Source organism: Ciconia boyciana, chromosome 3 (genome assembly GCF_034638445.1).
Source record: "Ciconia boyciana chromosome 3, ASM3463844v1, whole genome shotgun sequence".
Classification (NCBI taxonomy): Eukaryota; Metazoa; Chordata; class Aves; order Ciconiiformes; family Ciconiidae; genus Ciconia; species Ciconia boyciana.
In genome coordinates this window covers 117321317-117341987 of record NC_132936.1, presented here as the reverse complement: position 1 = coordinate 117341987, position 20671 = coordinate 117321317, and the positions used below count along the sequence as shown (strand labels likewise).

The 20671-nt window shown below is 45.0% G+C and overlaps 1 protein-coding gene across 3 annotated transcripts in view; it reads left to right on the top strand.

The window, feature by feature from the left end:
• The window catches only part of PELI1 (pellino E3 ubiquitin protein ligase 1), a 47717-nt gene extending 43652 nt beyond the window's left edge, over nucleotides 1–4065 (top strand). For 2 of the 3 annotated variants that reach the window (XM_072857344.1, XM_072857347.1), the window contains one exon: nucleotides 268–4065. In XM_072857344.1, coding sequence (XP_072713445.1) covers nucleotides 268–834 — 567 coding nt within the window. In that variant the 3' untranslated portion in view covers nucleotides 835–4065. The remainder of the gene's footprint in view (nucleotides 1–267) is intronic. The other variant, XM_072857345.1, reaches the window with a different exon arrangement.
• The last annotated feature ends 16606 nt before the right edge of the window (nucleotides 4066–20671 follow it).

The window sequence follows — 20671 nt, the reverse complement described above, 5'->3', positions numbered from 1 at the left end:
GACTCTTTCTGGAGGAGAGGAAAGCCATGTGTAAAGGCATGTTTGAAGAAAACAGTCTAAAATGTGATGGAGGACTAAAGACTTGTCAAAAAGAGGGGAGGGAGAAGCTGACACTGGGCTCTCTGTGGGTATCTTGTATAGGACAGTCAGGAGCTGCTTGAAACTTTTTGTCTAGATCTTCCAGGCAGATTTGTAGTATGAAAGTGCCTTGTGTTACTCTTCAGGTAACCTTAGGTGACACCTCTCTTTCCCTTTGTCCATCACAAGGTTGAGAATGAAACGAACCAACTCCAAGATGGCTCTCTAATTGACCTGTGTGGAGCAACACTGCTGTGGCGCACTGCAGAAGGGCTTTCCCGCACTCCTACTGTCAAGCACCTGGAGGCACTAAGACAGGAAATAAATGCAGCAAGGCCCCAGTGTCCCGTGGGGTTTAACACCTTGGCGTTTCCCAGCATGAAGAGAAAAGATGTTGTAGACGAAAAGCAGCCGTGGGTGTATCTGAACTGTGGCCACGTCCACGGCTATCACAATTGGGGAAACAAAGAGGAGAGAGACGGCAAGGATCGTGAGTGTCCCATGTGCCGCTCTGTTGGTCCCTATGTGCCTCTGTGGCTTGGATGTGAAGCAGGATTTTATGTGGATGCAGGACCTCCAACTCATGCGTTCAGCCCATGTGGACACGTGTGCTCAGAAAAGACAACTGCATATTGGTCCCAAATTCCTCTTCCTCATGGTACTCACACTTTTCACGCAGCCTGTCCGTTCTGCGCGCATCAGCTGGCTGGTGAGCAAGGTTACATCAGACTCATTTTCCAAGGACCTCTTGACTAACACGTGTTACTGAGGACTGCAGTAAACTGATAAGCTAAGCGATTCTGATTTTTAAACCAACTGTTTTTCGTATTCTCTGGGCTTTGCTGGTTTGCATTAAGAATTTCTGGGTTTTTTTGTTACAACAGCTAAATCCCTCTCTATTGAGGCAAGTCTGGAAATAGAAGAAACAGGGGGAGAAGGGGGAGAACTCCTGATTTTTTTTTTTTTTTTTTAGTTAATAACTACTTCTGAAGAGCTGAAGGAAGTGTTGTAGAGTGAACTTCGATGCCTTCTGTTTAATGGTTTTGAATCACATGCCCACAGTGTTTCAGTGAATGAAAGTTGTTTCATTCTTTTTGTATATGGAGGGTAAATAGTTCAAAGAACATTAGTTTACAGCTTGGATGCAAACGTTGTAAAATATAACGTGTATATTAACTCTTTTCTATTTATCTTTATTATTGAAAATACGTAGAATGTTTAGAGAATAGCATGGTCATAGTGTGTTCATCCAGCAACTGGATGTGTAGAGTAGTTCTGGATGGAGAAGGACATGAGATGGAAATGGTAGAAAAATTTTTTTAATCTAAAATACTGAGTTCTTAGAATAGTTAAAATGCTTTTTAAACAAAGCTAATGCAAGTTATGATGGCATAAAGGTGTGCTTTAACCATGTTGAAAGGTAGCTAAGAAGGAACTTCTTAATGTCTTTTTTGGTAGGACTGTACTTAAGATCTGGTTATGAGGAGAATATTTACCAGACTCTTTGAATATGCAACTTAGTCTAGATTAAGGATTTTTTTTCTCCCTTCATGCTAACACATCTCTTTTATTTAGCATTAGTGACATTTGTGAGGGTTTTTCCAGTGTTAAACATTAACAAACCTGAAAGACAAGGCTCATTTTGTTCCTTGCTGTTTGGGGTGGGGGGTGAGGGGAGAGGCGGATGTGCCGGTGTGCGTGTCTGGGGAGCAGGGAGCAATATGTGAATTGGTCAAGGTCACACCTTGTGACAGGTTTGTCAGTCGGATGTTCTGCCTTTCTTCTGGCCCATTGCAAACTAGCACGCTTGGGTGCATGGGAGCCACAGGCTTCATGGGCTTGCCTGTACCCTGCTGTGAGGAGCTGGGTGCAAATACTCATCTAGGCCACACAAAGTTGAAGCCTGGTACCCAAGGGATGCATGCCTGCGTCCTAGCATCCTTGTGCAACTTGTCACAATTGGCAATCTGTTAGGGGAGAGCTTGAGCTGGGGCCGGACTGGACTCATAGACCTCGGTGTGGGATGCTTGTGTAAGGTCTGCTCACGCTGCAGTGGGCTCTAGTTAGTAGTCTCTCTCTACTCTCCCCTCCCTACCCTTACTTTCCCTCTGTATCCACCAGAAAAGGCCAGTGCACTACATCCAGCTTTGCTGCTAACCCACTGTGCTTCATGGCAAATACACAACCTGACCTTTTTAGGATTTGAGTTGAGCTTTTTTGGCCAGCTTCATACTTTTTTTTTTAAATACGTACTGTATAATTGACAGTAGCAGATTTCTGTACTTTATAGCATAGCTTTAATTTTTTCCTTTCGAAGCTGTTCTAAAATTTATTTGGTTTAAAGAGACCTATGTTGCTTAGATGTCATGAATTATTTACTTTGACTGTCAATTGTTTCTCCATTTTTAAAAAGAAATTATATATATTGTTTGGTTCACTCAGGAAATGCATGTGTCAGGAAACCTGTATTATAAGTTCAGTTAGCTGTCATGTACAAGTAACTGCTGTTACTCCCTTTCCATAGAAATATAACTGATTTTGACATTTTCCAGATTATATGCATTAAGTAATGAAACTTATGCAGCAAGAAATCCCTGTATTCTAGTTGTTCTAATCATTTTATTCAACTATAGTATACTGTAGTTTAATTTTTATTTGCAAATTAATTTATTCAAACTACGTGAGTAAACACTTTTCAAAAATAGAAATTCTGGGATTGTCTGTTGCTTTGTTGCCAAGAGATGTGAAAGGTGGCTGGAGATGGCCCTTCTGCTGTCATGTAAGGTGTCTGTTCTGCACATGTGGATTAAGATCACAAAAAAGAAGCAACTGTAAGGAGTTTGCATGTTATCCCAGTCATGGATTTGAATGGCTCCTTTCAGATGTGACCTTTCAATGTCTTTTACATTTAACCCTACATTAACAAAGGTGAGATTCTTGTTCAAAAAACATAATTAAATTATCTCTTCCCTGAGTAAGTAACAAATAACAAAATGTAAGTAAAAACTTTAACCAAGTGGCTGGGCTCTTGCAAAATGTCAAGAGCTCTTGGTTTCATCTTCCACAAAATCGGATTGACACTTCTTCTCTGGTCCTGATCTTGTTGATTACAGGGATATGAAAAATCAGAAAAGGACATGATGAAAGCCACAAAGCAGTATGAGTAATATAAAGATGAATTGTGAAAACAGATTGAGAATTGGATGGTAGCAGACATATGGAAAGCAGTGTACTCACCCTGTGTTGGAGGCACAGCTGGATGCTGGTGTGGAGCCAATAGTGCAGTTGGGTGCACGCACATCTGACTGTCAAGGGGAAGAGGAGAGGTTCATGCCTGACACACAACCATCATTAAGCCTCTCCCTTATTAAGATGATACCTTATGCTTTCATTATACTTCTCTACCCCTGCGTGCACTCCACCACCCCCCGGCCAAAAAAGAAACACCACAGAAGTAGGTGTAGTTTTAGCAGGACTGGCTGTTTCTCTGGGTAGCATTATGCTAAGATAACCCTTCAGAGTCTGCCCTATGCTCTCTGCCTGTTGTGTACTTTTCTTGACCCAAGCTGGGCCTGTTAATCCCATTTTTAAATGGGCAGAACATGGGCATTCAAATGCCTTAGACACGGAAATCCCACTGTCAAAAGCAGGATAGCAGCGGTTGAGTAGTTTGAGGAACAATTTCCATACAACATGCAAGCTAACTAAAAGCAGTGGCTTTGACAGCGGTTCCCTATTTGAGTTCCCCCTGGGCTTTTGTTCTTTGATAAACAATTTAAACAGATGGTCTTGTGCTCTGTAAACTGTAAAATGAATGTCAGATTAAAAGTAAAATGATCCCTTTGACTCAGCCAGCTGACTGAAGCACTCTGAACTGTAAGGCCTTTGCTTCTGAACAAATTTGGGAGCTGGGAGAAGTGCAAGAGGTTGCACTGTGCTGGCTTTGAGATGATTACAGCTCCACTTGAATGCAGCCTAAATCAGCCCCTTGTACATGCAAAAACCAGCCCTGAAGGAGATCTGTGGCCTTAACCTGCTTTCAAAGTTTGTTTGAATGGAAAGAGGCATCTATGATGCAACCAGCAGATGGGACAGGACTATTCCCTGGGAGATCACCGCAGGTGTGTGGAACTGATGAGGGAATGCATGTGGAAAATGAGGTAAGTGTAGGCCCTTTTCTAGTCTTAAAGTTTTGTGAAGATCTGCAGAAATGCAACTGGAAATCAGCAAGTAGCTTTCTGCAGTTGGTTTGTGCATGGCTGCTCTGTTCTGTACAGTTCTTGTGTGTGATGTGTAATGCAGGGGATTTAATGAGCTAATTTGCTTTTCAGCTGTAGGAAATGGCATGGATTTAACACTGGTAAAAGGCAGCAGCTTGGCACAGCAGCTGGCTAATGAAGCCTTTTTTTTTTTTCTTCCAAAGCAGAAGTGGGGAGCTTTTGGTGTGCTGACTCACAGCAGGGCAGGAGAATGTTGATGGGGAGGTTGCTGGGGGCTTTCCCTGGGAAGGCAGTGGGTAGCCCAGCACTGACGGAGGGCTCTGTTTCCTTCGCTGACTCAGCCATTGGGTTCAAGCAATACCACAAGCACGTGGTGTAGCTCTGAGACGTGTGGTGCAGGCTGGGGATAAGGTTTTCTAATCCCATCTGTGCTAGGCTTGTTACACCTACAAGAATGAGGCTGGTATCCTGAAAGGTTTAATGATGTGATGAAGTCACCCCAGCAGTCCAACTGTATTTGAAGGTGCTCTGCAAATCCCATAATGACCCTGCTGTGGCACGCTTGACCTCTTTCTGAAGAGACACTTTCCAAGCCTGATTCTAAAACACATTTCCAGTTTTGCAATATAAATCTATCATGATGACTACAGCTACTTACCTGCACACTGTCTTTCAGCCTGGATTAGGCCTGATTGCTGTTGAATTGGACCAGATTTCCTGGTCCTAGTCTTGGCTCATGCAATCCCTGCTTCCTTTTCTGTAAAAACAGCAGCAAAGCTCGTCTATTTTTAATTGTAGCACTTGGCTTTGACATACAGGCTGTGATCATCCTGGAAATGCATCTTCTAAGGCTCTTTTGTGGCTATAGATCACTTGTACACGTGCTGTTGTGCATCTTGTGAAAAAGATCTGGGAAAGCATCTCTGTGTGAGCTGGGATGGTTCCTGTGAATTGTGTCAGGGGCTCTTTGGCAAGCATGGCCTCTGCATGGGTAGCAGCAAGTCTGTCCCTTCCTGGGTGCTGCTTCCAGGGCAGCAGCAAGAGCTGGGGACCCTGTTTGCTTGCAGAGAACAGCACTGTGTCAAACTGCTATTTGGATGCAGTATGCCATGGTAACATACCCGGTGACACAAGCCGAAGCTGGGGAAACACCGATGTGTGCTATTGCACAAGAAACAGCCGGCTGCTTCAGCTGCGCTGGGTGTTACTGGTTGTCGGTCTGGTTCTATCTCTTTCCTGAAAGCAAAAGGGTGGCAGATTTAAAGAGCAGAAAAAAAGTGCTTTTATTACCTCAAGCCTAAGCTGCCCCTGTGAGAGCAGCCATCCCGAACGCAGCCTCAGAGGACTGCAAAGCCTGCGGCAGCGGGACCGGTGGCTTCGGACGTCAGTGCAGTGTTAGGCAGCAGCATTAGCCATAAGCCCCAGTGCCTGAATCTTTACATTCCTGCCTTGGTCCCCCTGCGAGCTGCTGCCCATCCTCCTTCTCCCTCCAGCCCTGGCAGATAATGGTCCATTCCATGGCCACAGCAAGCAGGTGAATTTGCAGAAGCCATCCCTGTTTTGCCTTGCCCAGCACTAGCTTGTGTGAGATCAGGTTAGGCATCGGCTGGGGCTGTGTCCCCTGAGGCTGAGCTCAGGGGAAGATGAGTAACCAGAGGCAAAGTGCCAGCTCTGGCAGTCAGGAGCTCCCTGGCTACAGCCTTCCCCCAAGATCTCCCTGCACCTCAGCTGCTGCTGCGCAGAGTGACAGGGACATGGCAAAATGGGTGGACAGTGCCAGGTCCTGGTGTGGAAAAGGGGGGTGGACCCTCAATCCTGGTGTCTGAACTGTAGAGCAGGAGAGCTGACAGTGGTCCTCTGGGTCTTCCTGCATGAAAAGCATTTGGATCCAGAGAAATCACTCTTATAGAGCAAGGTCCACCCAACCCCACTGTTCGGTTTCCAGCGGTGGGTGTAAGTGTGTGCAAGTGTGTGCCTGGGAGGCATAAGAACAGCACAAGCAGATGTGACACTGCCCAAGCCTCATTCAAGTTGTGGCTCGGAGACTATGAGTAAGAGGTGGCATCCTTGGATTTTTCTTCCTTTAATATAACTTCATTTGAGCTCAAACAGGCTTCCAGCACCTGAAATTCTTGCAGCAAGGAGACCCAAGGCTCAGCCACACACTATGAAGTACCTCTTGTTTTTGAGCCTGTCTGATTACTTTGCTTTATACCCAATTTCTTGTGTTACAAGAGGCAAGTGAATAACTATTTCCCATTCACCTTTTATCTGCCACTATTGATTTTGCCACTAGCGCTCCCAGCTGTCCGTCCTTGTCCTACTGTGCCTTTTGCGGGGCTGGCAGGAGGGAATGGGAACCAGCACCAATGTCGCCCTGTCTTCTGCCCTGTGATCTTTGCCTGGCTCCGCTGGCGAGGATGTGTTTGCGGCAGCAGCGAAAGTACCAGCAAATACTTGGTTCTGCCATCCTGCTGAGGGCCCAGCGCTACCACGCAGGGGGTTGAGACATCTCGCATCTTCTGCATGGGCACAAATGACCTTACAGATCAACTAGAGAAGCACTTTCCTGCTGGCAGAAGCAACTCCTTTGTCATTTGGCAACACCTGCAATATTGTGATGTTTTTATTTTGACTGCTTTTGCTGATTTAGTGTGACTAAACAGCTCTGAGGCAGGAGTAAATTATTAATCTGCTCTGACTTCCTTCCTCTACCCTGTCTATGCACAGAGCAGCTCTGTACTGAGATCACTACTGGAGATCTGCTGCCTTTCAGAAATACAGTGAGAGTCCTTTGGAGTTATCACTCGAACCAGGATCACCTATTTTTCCTCTTCGTAGTGGAAAGGTCTCATTAAAAGGCTTCCCCTCCACAGCACTTGCACAGCACACAGCAGACTCCTAACGATTCCCCGTGAGCATGCCGCATGAAGCATGAGCAGCAGGGAGAGGGTAGGTAGAAAATGATAATTCATATTTTCAGACAGTAGATGAAGGCATAGTACACAGTTAAATCACTTGGGGGTGGGGAGGGAAGCTTCCTTATGTGTATTCTTTACTAGTAACTCCCAAGATCATCCTGTTGTCTTATTTGTCTTTGTCCTTGTATTTGCTTCTGCTTAAAAAAAAAAATAAATTAAATCAGATTCACTCTTCCTCTGCAGTGTTTTTATCCAACAGTTTCTCAGTCATGTTCACTGTGGTTATGATTTTTTAAAGTGTTTCTATTGAAATATGTGATTTTTTTTTTTAATGCATTGAACCATGTTGGCTGGACTCGGGCCCTGCAAAATGCATTTTGGGGTTTTTTGGTCATCTGTTCTTCAGCCTAGCTAGGGTTTCCCTTCAGTCTCTCCTGGAAAATGGTGGAAATGTGAGCTGGTAAAGGATAAGGGAAGAATGATGCCTTTCCTGGGCTCCTGGGAAACAGCCACATGAAGGATGAGCATTTAATTTCTAGGCTGAGGATATCCACTTCTTTCCCTGGATGACGCTCAGATCTCACAGAGTCCCAGCACCTCCCACATCTCGGCACTCCGATACCTGTAAAATAGCTTTTAAATACAACCACCTCACAAATGGGATCTACCTGTGCTATTCCCTTAGGTTGGTTGCAATTTAGGAGCTGAATGAACATGACACCTTTAGTGCTTCCATATCCTCTTCTCTCAAATAATATTTTTAGCTGATCCCAGAAGTTTTGAAAACAAATGCATGCAGTGATATTCTAAACTTGCTTGGATGCAAAGCTAAAAACTGCAGCTTGCTGTCATGTGCTGTAGGAAAGGAATTGAGTCAACTCATCCTTTCCAAAAAACACATGCTTTTTTTTTTTCTGTTGTGTGGGAGGAGGAGAGAATTAGTTATTCAGTGGAACAAGGACAATTAAAAGCAAGCACAGCTTCCAGCAATGCCATCATCTGTTCTGTTAGCCCTGAGCGACACTGAGACAACCTGGCTTTTTAATTGGCCTCTTTTTTTCTCTCTGGCCTGCACTTCCAGTTGGCATGGTGGCTGACTTTTTCAAAAGTCTTCATAGGACTGAGATGCAGGCGGGCCTGCTTTAGTTTTGCTTGGGCAATCACCTAAAATGTGGCTTTAAAGGGGATGAAAGGCTGCAAATGGCAGAGGACTGAGAGGTCATGGTCCTACCTGCCCAGCTTGCCCTTCTGTGGAGTGTTACCTTGTAATGGGGACATGTCCATGGGTCCCACCACGGGATGAACCTGTAGTGCTCCACTGCTGGAGGATAAATGTTGTCCAAGATGGGTCGCAGGGATGCAGGCACCTCTCCTATCTGCTGCCCCTTCCCTGCAGCCTGTGGTCACGGTGGCCGGCTGGGCAAAGCAGCTCCCAGGCTCTGCGGAGCAAAGCTGCTGGAGCCTCATTTCATTTAATTAGCTTGCTTCATTTCTAAAGGGGAGCTAAATCAATCGGAAGGTCTTTTAAATGCCGCATAACAGCACAGGGCATGGATATTTAATGCTTTTTTCACTTACTCGCATTAAAAGTGGATTCAGAGCAGCTTTCCTGAGAGTCAGGGTAAGCGATGCCGAAAACCTCAGCTCCACCATGGCTCCAGGTGTTTTCAGTGTTACTCAGTGTTTCTGCCAGCGTCACTCTTTATCACTTGGAAATCTTGCTCCACCTGTTCTGGAGCAGGAGAAGCAGAAGGTGTGTGCAAGCGCCTTTGGGCATCAATGAATCAGTGCTCATGTCGCACTCCTTGGCAGCTCCGGACAACTGCCTGCCAGGGAAAGCTATGGCCGGAGCTGGGGCAAGTGCCTTTGCAAAAGGGGGGCTTGACGAGAGACCATGCCAGCCCTAAAGAAAAAAAACCACCCCAGCCTCCCTGTCCTTAAAACGATATTGCCAAATGCACAGTATTTATACAGTGGAGTGTTTTTCATACTGTGGAGGCCTGGGTTTAGTGTTCTTCATGACAACATAAATATATTTATAGACCATGTGTGTCTGCATTTTGTAATATTTTTATCTTTACAGGCTAATGGTTAATAAAGCCAGGCTGTATTTATGTTTCTGCAGTGAAAAATATGTTGAATAGTATCAGGCAAGAGGCTTAGGCTCTGCTGGCCCCAAACAATCTTTCAGACTGTAATTTAGGGGCTAATTCACATTATGGAAGTATAAAGGTGGGATGTCAGAGGTTGGCTTCCCCCAGATACAGCAGAGGAAGTGAAGAGCAGCTGTGGGAGTCCCCAAGGTGGGGGTATTTAACCCACCTTTGCTCTTGGTCCTCAAAAAAAAATAGCAATACATCCAGCGTATTCTGTGTAGCAGCAGTTTCTAAATGACTTTCCTCAGCCCAGCTTGCCACCTGGCTGATCCTTACATCCTGTATACACATGGTCAGCAATCACCTTATGTTTGCTCCCAGATCCTGAGTGGCAATGCAAAGCAGCACCAGGTCCGGGCACCTCCCAGGCCATTCTGTCCTGTCCGCGGCAGAGCCTCCACTGGGGAGCTGTCAGCTAATGCATTTAACGTGGGCTTTTCTGGTAGTGGGGAGTGCTAATCTTTTAATCATAATGTCACTCCATACCGAGTCAAATGTCTTGCAAGACTCCATTAGGACTGCCTTTTATCTGCCAAACTTGTTACCTCAAAGGAGGAAAGCAGGTTTGCCAAATGTGAGTTTTTCTTCAAAAAAATCCCATGTTGATTGGCGTTATGTTATTGTCTTTTATGTGTGAGCTCTGATCAGCTTTCTCTTTATTTTGCTCAGTATGGATGTCAGATGAGCTGGTCTAAAATTATAGTTCTTGCTCTCTTTTGAGTACCAGCTCTTACAGTCTCTGGAATTTCCCTACTATTTTGGCAGGGGGGGAAAACAAACCAATAAGGGTTCTCAGATCGCATCAAACAACCTTTTCACAAGTTTCAGATGCAAGCTCCTTTGCATAAGCTGATTTTAAAATGCATTGTTCATAATGTCACCACGGATCCATGGACGGTCCTCTCCTGCATGAGTCTGCCCTGTGGCAGGGTCAGCTCTACCCAAATCCTGCTTGTGAGCATCCATCTCGCTTACCCTTTCAAAATCTGCAGATTAACGGAGACTCCACAGCCTCTCCAGGCAGCTTGTTCCTCAGTTCAACTATCCTCCCAGTGAGAAATTGCTCCTTATCTTGAACTTTAAAGCCCCCCAGAAGGAAAGCTTTAGCTCATTACTGTTTGTTATTGCCTCCATGACCCAGAGGATGTGGAGGGAATAGTTTTTTCTCCTTCCTTCTAGCAGCCTTTTACACGTGAAGGCTGTGAGCATGTCTCTTCTCAGCCTTTTCTTCTCTATGCTGAAGCAGTCCTTTTGATCTTTCTTCCTAGGTTGTGCTTACCAGACTGCCAGGGTTCTTGCTTCTGTTTCCTGAGCTCTGTCTTCAACTTCGCCACGTCCTCCCCGAGGCCCTCCGTTTGCCGAGTGAAGTGAGAAGGTCCTCGCCCATGTCCTGCATGCTGTACATCCCTCCAAAGACTCTTACCCACCTTCTCCAGTGGGGAAAAACATCCTGATGGTTCTTTGTTTCAGTACACTTCTGCCCATCAAGAAGCATTTCTGTTTTGCGTGCCTGAGCCCCAAAGGCCGAGCAATTCAGATCTTCTACAGAGTCCTTCTTTCGGGTTTTAACCGCAAGGTGAGGGGGATTATCCACACCAAAACAACCCTATGCAAGCAAGTATCAGTGCTGCTGACAGTGTCACTGCTGCACCCAGGAGAGGGGCTGTGCACCCCTGGGATGGAGATAGAGCAACTTCCACCCCGACAAACATGATGGAGAGGATCCCTCCCTACCATGGACTTCTGTGCTTCTCCTGGAGCATCCCCAATTCACTGCTCTTCAGGGGACAGACCCTGCATTAGGCTCGGTCCTACGCAGACCGACAGTCTTACACAGCCAAGTTGCTCCCATCTTCCCTGTGAAACCAACTCATTAATGAACAAAGCTAGAACTTGTCAACTCCCACTCCAATAAAGTAAACCGAAGAGCAAATTGAGACCAAAGACTTACCTACTGTTGGGGGTTTTGTTTTGTTTTGTTTTCTTAAAGAAAAAAACAACTCAAAGCAAAAGCTTTTATATGCCAAACACTTCTGCAGAGTTTGGAAATAAAGATATTACAACTTTCTGCAAAAGGTACGCCTGCTATCAATCGACAGCTTCTCCTGCATGACACTGAATGAACTTATCCAAAAAATGGACCCCAAAGAAAGAAAAAAAAGGGAGGAAAGGTGCCTAGCAAGCCTTAAACCTCTGGTATTCAATTTATTAAAATTTAATGGTGAGCTATTAATAATGAATGCAGCCAGGAAGATGGGAGAACTGCAGTATAATGGCCTCGAGATTTCTAGTTAGCCAGATTTCTCTACAGAGCTGGGAAAGAAGAGGGCAGCTTTCAAAAGGATGAAAAGGCTCCTCTGAGGGGCAGATACAAGCAGCAGTCTACAACAGTCTCTGCGGGCTGGGTAGATTGGTGGAAGAGTATTTTAAGTGTTTCTTTCATTAAAAGCTGAACTGGGGGTGGGTGGTGCGCATGTCGTGTAAGGAAAAGATGATCGTGAATGCCAAGACCTTGAGTATAAGGTAGGGAATTGGGGTCATTTCCTCGCTGACGGTGATTTCCTGTGTGAAATTAACTCTTTCTCCCCGCATCTCCCATTCCTCGCGGTATGCACGCAGAAACAGAGCCTCCTGCCTCTTTGGCCAGACTTCAGGAGCCAACGTTCCCATGGTCGTGGCTGTCAAGGACATACCAAGGGATGTGATGAACGTTACACCTTGAGCATAAACAACTCGCCTGTTCACCTCGTAGTAGCATTGTCTAGACCATTTCCTTTGGTGGCTGTATGAGCCAGTGTTATTCAAGTGAAGATACAGCACATCTGTGACTTCCCTTTCCTAGCTGCCAGGCCAGCTGCCTTATCAAAGAGAGAAATGGAGTTGGTTAGACACAGCTTGTTTTTGTAAGCCCATAGTGGTTGCTTTAGGATCATGTGGGTCTTTAAGATTAATTAATGCTGTATTTGGATGTCCCCCTAGATATTGATAATAGGTTCTCTGGTCCTGTGGAACCTCTCCTGTCCCCAGAGTTTATTAAATTGTTCACTGACAACCGTTTGATTAGTTTCTTGAAGGCTCCAGAGTAAATTTTACTCAGCCCTGCTGACTCTGAATTCCTCTCATCTCTCTTAACTATTGTTTAAGCTGTTCTTTTCCTCATCTGGCCTGTATTTCCTGTCTCTGGTTGTTAGTATGAAATGTGTTAATAAGCATCTGGATGCCATTAACATATTTTGTGAGAACAGAAGCAGGATAAAAAGCAGAAATTGGAGGCAGAGCCTACGTAGAAGTAAATCTGTGTTCTTTTGTGTTTGCATCAGGAACAACCTCCCAGAAGAAGACACCTTTGCACCTCTCTTGTGCTTGTAAAACAGACCACTAGGACTGATTAATACCAGTTAGATAGGTATAAAAACATGGTATGGACAAGGGAGTTGCCATGTGGTAATAAGAAATGCTTCCACAGGGTCTAGAGGGTATTAGAAAGAGCTTGGTGTGCCTGTGGTCATCTCAAAAAACCCTGTCCCAATAAGCATTTCTGTCCTGGCTCCCAGAGCAGGGAATAAAAGGGGCAGGACAGAAGAGTGCTGATCACTTTTCTCCTTGCTTTTCAGGACTGGGTGAATCCACAGAGCAGATCTGAGGCTCTTTTGAACAGTCACCAGCAGATGAAGTAATTTGAGGCCTCACCCACACCACAGTTTATTCAGCCAGCTGCTGTAGGTCGTTTAACAAAGGTGCTTTTTAATACGGCACGGACATCTTATTAAACCAAGCACTGAAAAACGTCACTTTGATTTTGACATACTACCCACAAAGTACAATGTATTTTCTGTTATGTGGTGTTGTCCAGGTGAAGAAATGAATTAGCATGGATTTTTAATTACTTTGATCTTGAACTGTGATATAAGTTGGAAGGGAAACATCATCCTAGATGAATAAAGAGGCAGTGCAACAGCTGATCAGACCCCTGGTGAGGAACCAAGCCCTGCAAATGCAAGGAGGTGATTTCGGTCTTGTTTCTCTCTCTAGCTTCTTCGATCTAGTTGCTCAGTTCCGACGGAGGCTTCTGCTGGTGGCAAGCAGACACCAGGAGACAAGAAAAGACATGTATTGTCTGAAATCCAGGTAAGCTTCATTTCTGGAAATCTGGGGAAAGGCTGCCATCTGCTGTAATACAAAGCGGTTGCTGGAAATAAATCTGACCTAAATCAAATCATAATAGTCACGTTGAAGCTGTGATGAGCTTAGGACAGAAGCAAGGCAAGACAAATGAAGACAAACTGTGCGCTTAAAGGCATGTTGATGCTTTCCACAACGATCACTCTCCTAGTAACCGCTATTACCCATCCTACAAAATCATGCCCTTAGAGGAAAAGAACCATCCTTATGGTTAGGACCAACAGGTCCCCACTTGCTTTGATCCCTGGTATTTCCAGTCAAGGTCAGAGATGGGCAGAGGGGGACCGAGGCAGCAATGCATGCTGCACTGTTCAGGCTGGGGAAGCCTGCTGTGAGGGGACAGTGTGCTGCTTCCTCAATTTAATCTAGGTGCTCAGGGTACTTCTACAGCCTCTCAGCTGTTGAATGTTAAAATGCACAAAGGTGTGTGTTTTTCTTCTCAGTGGTATGTGTGTGATACCCAAGATAGCAACAAGTTAGCTTGGCTGCTTCTGCATTACTTGGTTGGGATTCCTGTGGCTGTACCTTCTACTGGTGGACCTTGCAACCTAGAGCAGAGCAAAGTCGAAAAACATCTATAATTCAGGGCCTTTATCTCTGATCTTTAAAATAAAATCTGTACTGAACCCTGTGGTAAAACTAGAATCGAATTCATATCTCTAAAAGTCCCTAAGATCCCAGGCCTGCTTGCTTGGTACCTTCTTTAGACATGGCCAAGTTGGTCTGCTTTTTCTGTACTTTTTTCTGTTTTCTCACTCCACATCATCACTTACTTTGAAACTGCACATTTTGACTCACAAGTAATCTCAGAAACAAGAGCTTTTAGTTTGCCTGAGTAAAGACAGACTGAGAGGCCAGAAAGAATTGTTCCAAATAAATGAGTTTGCATGGAAAAAGGTGGAAATAAAGGACAGGAGCTCTTGACACCCTGCTTGTTTTGTAAAAAGAAATTTACTGCATGGCTGTAGGGTGGCAAGTCCGGCAGACGCATGTTCCTGGAGTCCTTTAAGAGGACCTCCTCACATGCATGCTCAGATGAAAAGAATGCACTTAGAGATGTAGTTTTTAAAACATTTGGGTTGTGTATTGTCTGCCTGCTTGTAGGCATGCTTCCATCCCTCTGCCAGACGGTGCCTAACACACCAAAATCCAGTAAAGTCAAGACATTTTGCTGCTTCTGGGATACAGGATGGTTGGAAACAGTGAGATCTGGGAAGGAAAATAATTTATTTTTGGCTGTGTTTTGCTACAGTGGTCAGGAGGTCTAACATCAAATATTGCTGAAGAGATGGTCAGATCAAGATGGTAGGTACTCAAGCCTAAATGGTGGAAGAGGACAGAGAGAGATATGCCAATAAAAGAGAGGTAAATTTTTGTCGGCAGTACAACAGTGTGGGTCAGACTGGTGAAAACACCCAGGGTGAGATGTAGACAGAAAAAAGATGAGAGAGAGAGAGGAACTTCTTCAGGTGTATCTCAAAGAGCAGCAGGATTAGAGAAAGAATCTATGGGCTGCAAAAGGAGAAGTCTTACCTAGACCCAGCAAAACTGGAGGGCTTGATCAGGCATCTTAATCCCCACGGATGATTTAAGTAAATGCTATAGGTGAATTCCATATGCATTAGGCACGCCTGGTCTTTACACAGTGATTCCTTGTTGCCAAACAAGATAATCTCCTGTTGTGTTTTTCAATAACTTCCCATGTCACCATTGAATTTAAAAGCCCTGTTTGAATCCACGGTTGATGATATTGGAGTTGCCACTCGGACCAGACTGTTTCCCATTACACTTCCCTGAAAGCATCCCACTAGAATCCCTCCTTTTGTAATGTCGGGGTGTCAGTGGCCGAATTCAAAGGGAGCGCTGCACATAACAAAGCTAGCTTGGAAAGCTGACATAAAAAAAGCCAGAGCCCCTGATGACTCAGGTATTAATGTACTCCACTTCATCAGAATAAGCTGCTATCTGATAAAATGTGCTCACTCCAGATACAGAAGCAAGAGCTTTTAATTTTACGCAGCCTCTTTACTGGAGACTGGCAGTACCAAGAAGAAACTGGGTTAAACGCAGATACATCTGCAGCATGTCTAACATGCTGAGGAATGACTTAGAGCCAGGAGGAGCTCTGCTACCATTGCAGACATGGAGGAATAAATGCTGTATCATTTAGGAGCAATGGGAGAGATTTGGCATCCCCATTTTATGGCCTGTCCTTATGTTGCAACAGTGTCTTGATGGAGTATATTAAGAAACTGTTCTAGACAGAGCCATTGACCTCCACTATCCTGATCCAGCCACTCTCCCTTCCTGCAGGCCCCTTCTTCTCACACTTTGTGCACTCTGGCATGCAGTAGTGGCCCAGCTCTTCTCATCTCTTCAAGGAAAATGTGGGTATTGTCCTCCAGAGTCAGACCAGGCACCCATCCTGCCCTGTATCTTGCCTCTGGCAAAGATACAGCATGTCAGGTGGTGGCCCATGAGCAGAGAAGTGGGCCAGTCATCTGTCTTCTCTACATGGGTCTGATCCTGAGCTCTAACAGTTAGTATTTGGTTGACATGATAAAAATAATCTTCAAAAATGTCCTATGTGTTTATTTTGAAAGCCACTAATGTTGCCCTATAAAACTGCCATCCCATTCTGCATCTTTCTAAGCTCCTGTCTTGAAAGGTTTCTTGTGGCATTGAACACCACGCTCCACTTACACAAGGCATGGAAATGTTTTCCCCGTTATTGGCATAAAAAATTCAGTCTGAACATCCCTTCACATCACTGAAGACAAGAAGAGCAGAAACTCTCCATCTGCTTTCTCTGCAGTGTTCATTATTTTATGTATTTCTTTTATATCCCTTGGTTCCTCCAAGGAGAGCTATTCCTTGATGTTCCTTTCATTGTTTAATGCTGCTCTTTTAGAGACACGATTACCCACTACACTCAGGGTTCCTGGGGGACCTGCCCCTCTAATTACATTTAATCATTATTTTCCCTCATATTCCTTACAGATCCCAATACCTTGTTCATTTTTGTACTTGCAGTACAAGCTGAGCAAAGGTTTTCTGTGAAAGTTTCTGAAAGCTAGCGGTACCAGGACCCTGCAAGCAAGGACCTTCTAAAACACTATAGCATCCCAAGAAAGGAGCCCAGATATTACTAGAGATAACCCAGCTTTTACAATAGTTGGCTACCAGTTCTGCCACCGAGCAGTAATACGCATTTCCTTACTTTTTATTGTCTCTTGCACTCTCTCGTATCTGGGAAAACATCGAGCTACTTTGTTCTTTTTACTGTTTATTTTCTGCATCACAAAACCCACTGTTTCCCCTGTTTCTTTTCCAGGAAGACTCTACAGAAGACTCCTGAACCAGAGTGAATGTAGGAAAAAACCCTGTCATATTTCTGTTGTTTTTCAAGAATGCCAATTTAACTCATGTATCTGAAAGAGTAGTGGTAGAAAAATTTTCCTGGCTAAAACTACTGGGGATTGGAGTTGTTTACCTAGGAGACTCTTTGCAGGACTATGTCCAACACGCACAGGAATAAGGATGTTTGTCGTTTTATATCACCGGGGCACTAACACACTGGCAGCGCTGAGTCACATTCTCCTGCAAAGCCGACGTGGCCCTTGGCAATCAGTAGGAAGCAGAGATAACTGAAAGCTTACAGTCAGAAGAATTACTGTAAAAGCACACTTTACGAACATAAGTTGTGCTCGAAGAGGTAGATAGACAACACATCAAGTGAACTATGGTTGACTGACTCACAATTTCCTCACCTAACTCTGCTCGTAAAGAAATGGCCATTCTTATCTGCAGAGAACAGTCAGCACGTTCCAACTTGTGAGTATGAGAGTTCACAAGATCAGCCACGCTGCCTGCCCTGGGGAAGCTTGTTGTGGTTTAAACCAGCCTTTCTTCTCAAAGTCACTAGAAATCACCCACTGAGTATCCTACAGTCTGAGGGGGGGGGAAGATATCTCGGGCTGGACTGGTGTTGTTACGGCCACCATGGTGTTTAGCCAAAAGATAACAGTCAGTAAAGCAAGCGGCGGGAGGTAACTGCATGTCTGTCACTCTTTCCTTCGGGTCCACAACTATTACGCAGCATTAGTTTATCCTTCCCAAGGGGAACAGAGGGCTTTGCTGTTAATACAAAATGCAGCAGAACAGTGACAACATTTAACTCGGCGATAACGTCAATGAAGCATAAGGTAGACAAGCAAACAAGGTAGAAAATCAAACAATTTGTTACTTTCCCTGTGTGAGCAGATAACAAGACTCTCTCCATTACAACGGTAAAATATTAAAGGTCATGGGAAGGCGCATGGCTAAAAGATCACTTTGAGGGTATGGCTTTCCCCTAAGTCTCTGGCACAATTAATCATTGTTGATTTTAATGTACCTCTCTGGTGAAAGAGAAACACAGACCTGAGATTTTCAGCCAGGTCAGTACTTCCTGGGCAAATGTCAACTGAGGGGTAAGTCCAGCTCTACATAAAGGTCATTTCATCCTAAGCAAGTGATGCAAAATTTCTTTTTAAAGCTGCTCTGAGCGATCGACTGAGATTAACCTGGCAGGATGGCTCCCTGACTTGGGTGAAGATACTTCAAGATCAGAGATCTGAACCTCACCAGCTGAGCACTGAGGTCAGTCCTGCACAGCTGGACTTGGCTCCAGGTCAGTTTGCGGACCAGGACCAGACACATTGCAGCAGCAAGTGCATCAGCCCATGATTCATCCAAGGGAGGCATAGAAAAGGGTATCCACACTGCAGCACTCACCTTCAGCCTCAGGCTGACGCATAAGGCTGGAGAGGGGAAACTTGGTTTACCACCAAGGCTGTGGGAAGGGCTTTCCCTTCAAAAATAGCAGCTGTAGTTAATAACCACCCACAGCTGCTCCTCTGCTGGGGATTCACTTTCTTTTTGCCTTTCCCCTCCCTTCCCATCCCCTCCCATCTATCTCTTTGCCAGTGGAAAGTTGTTATGTAGATACTCCCAGGTCCCCTTCCAGAAAGTCAGACTACTGAAAGCAAACAATGAATATCATTTGGGCAAACCCAAACTTTCTGTCTCACTTGCGAGTGCTTGCAGGAGCCATGGGGACACCCCCAGCCAGCTGGCAGCAATGACAAGGCAGCAAGGCAGGAATGCCATCCTCAACCCACACGGCTGAGGACATTCATCTGAGACAGCAGCAAGTAACACAAAGCAGAACTGCAACAGAGCACAGGGCTAACACAGCCTCTGTCCCTCACACAGCCTCTCTGATTTCATTGACTCTATCCACGTGAGTAAATTCTGCAAACTCAGTCTTTCTGCAGTCTGGATCTATATACAGCGATCAGTTTTACGTTATACTCATGATCTCTCACTTTATTGCAGCTGTGTTGTGTTTTAGGGATTAGAAGACATCTGGCTTCTTCAACTATTGTGATCCCCAAGCAAAAAAAAAAAAAAATGACCATGTTTTCCCCATGAGGACCATGACAAATGTGTGCCTGCAGTCTGAACATGGCTGAGGCTGTTAGGGACAAAGAGATTTCTGCCAGGTAGTGGAAAAGATGCTATGAAAATATTGTTGGAGGTTGCTGTCCAGGTTGCTGGAGGGAAATTCCCATTGGCTTCCTAACAAGCATTTAATATTTAACATGGGTCTTTTACTGCTTTTGCTGTTCCAGCTTCAAATAAACCCTGTTTGAGCTGTGCTGAGCTGATATTAATCCCAGTGCCTCAGAAAGCCAAGGATGGTATTTTGAAGCATGAGAAGGTACATCTTTATTTTCTAAAGCATGTCTAGGGAAGGTATAATGGATGTAAAGAGAGCACAGCAGTGATGGTGATGACCACTGACACTGAAGCCAACAGTTATGAAGTAATAGTAACACGAAACTAGTATTTCTTTCTGGTAGTGCCACATTTTCTGCTCTTTAAACTCATCGTATAAACCAGTTACCTCTTGCAGGGTAAGACAAGAGATCAGATTTCATTACTATTTCACATGCAAAGCAGCAAACAGTGCTATTTCAGCCTGCGTCAGTGTCTCACAGGCTGTCATGCACACGTGAGTGGCAATCAGCGGGCCAGGCTGAGTAGCCAGCACTTCAGTCCATGTAGCAGCACATTAAGCTGTGCTTTCAATAACCTTTGCAATGAAAACTTTGGTGCTGTGTGAGCTGTGAGCCACAAAGACATTGTAAAAACTGCCAGGAATATTCTAATGCAAAAATCTTGGGATCCACAGCAGCAGTTTTCCTCTCCAGTCATTGTGACTTTAGGGTGTTAACATGAATCAACAACAACAAAAACACCCAAACCTCCATCTGGGCATGAAATGACCACTTCCAAACAGGGCTGGAATGTTTTGCTTATTGGAAAACAGCTGTACTCATAGTGTAAATAAAAGGGAGTCGAAGGTGCTCCCTGTGCCCTCAATAAATTGTGATGCTGCACAACTAGGGCTGCAAGATGTGCAGGCTGAGGCTGTGATTATCTCAGGGAAGGGTCCTGGACTGATCTCCACCATGTTCACATGCTTCCATGTGGGCTGTGGATGAGTTTGTTTGGCTTTGTAGCATCAGGCCACCCCAGGGCCTTGCAGATAGGGAAGCGAAAGGGAAGTAATTGCAAGGTAGGCATCTTAAGATCCTTATTTGTGCTCCATGGCGTTACTCAGTATTTCACGATCTGAAACCTGGGGACCCATGGGTGCATCCAGATGTGTGGTGGCCTGAGAAAGTGAAATTAAGCAGTGAAAGCAGGAAAACAGCAGCCATAAATTTCCATTGGCCTCTGAGGATAAACATTAATGAAATCCTCCCACCTATTTCTCTCAGGTGTTCCTTTCTGCAGTGTCCTAAGGTTTGCAGAGCTAAGAGCTGACTTGAACGCCACAGGAAGATAGCTGCATACTGGGTTGGACAGCAGGTCCCACAAGTAGTTGTGACCCACGAGGTTCCATGTCTGGGTCCAAAAGCCATGACTCAGCCTAGCACTCAAGTCCATGCTCTTGCAAGGTGGGAGAGTAGTCCTGCTGGAAATGGCAGCCCAGGTGTGTGATACCAGCAGTGACACACAGCTGTGACTACCTGTGTCGGTCTTGCTGCTGGAGGCAAAGCAG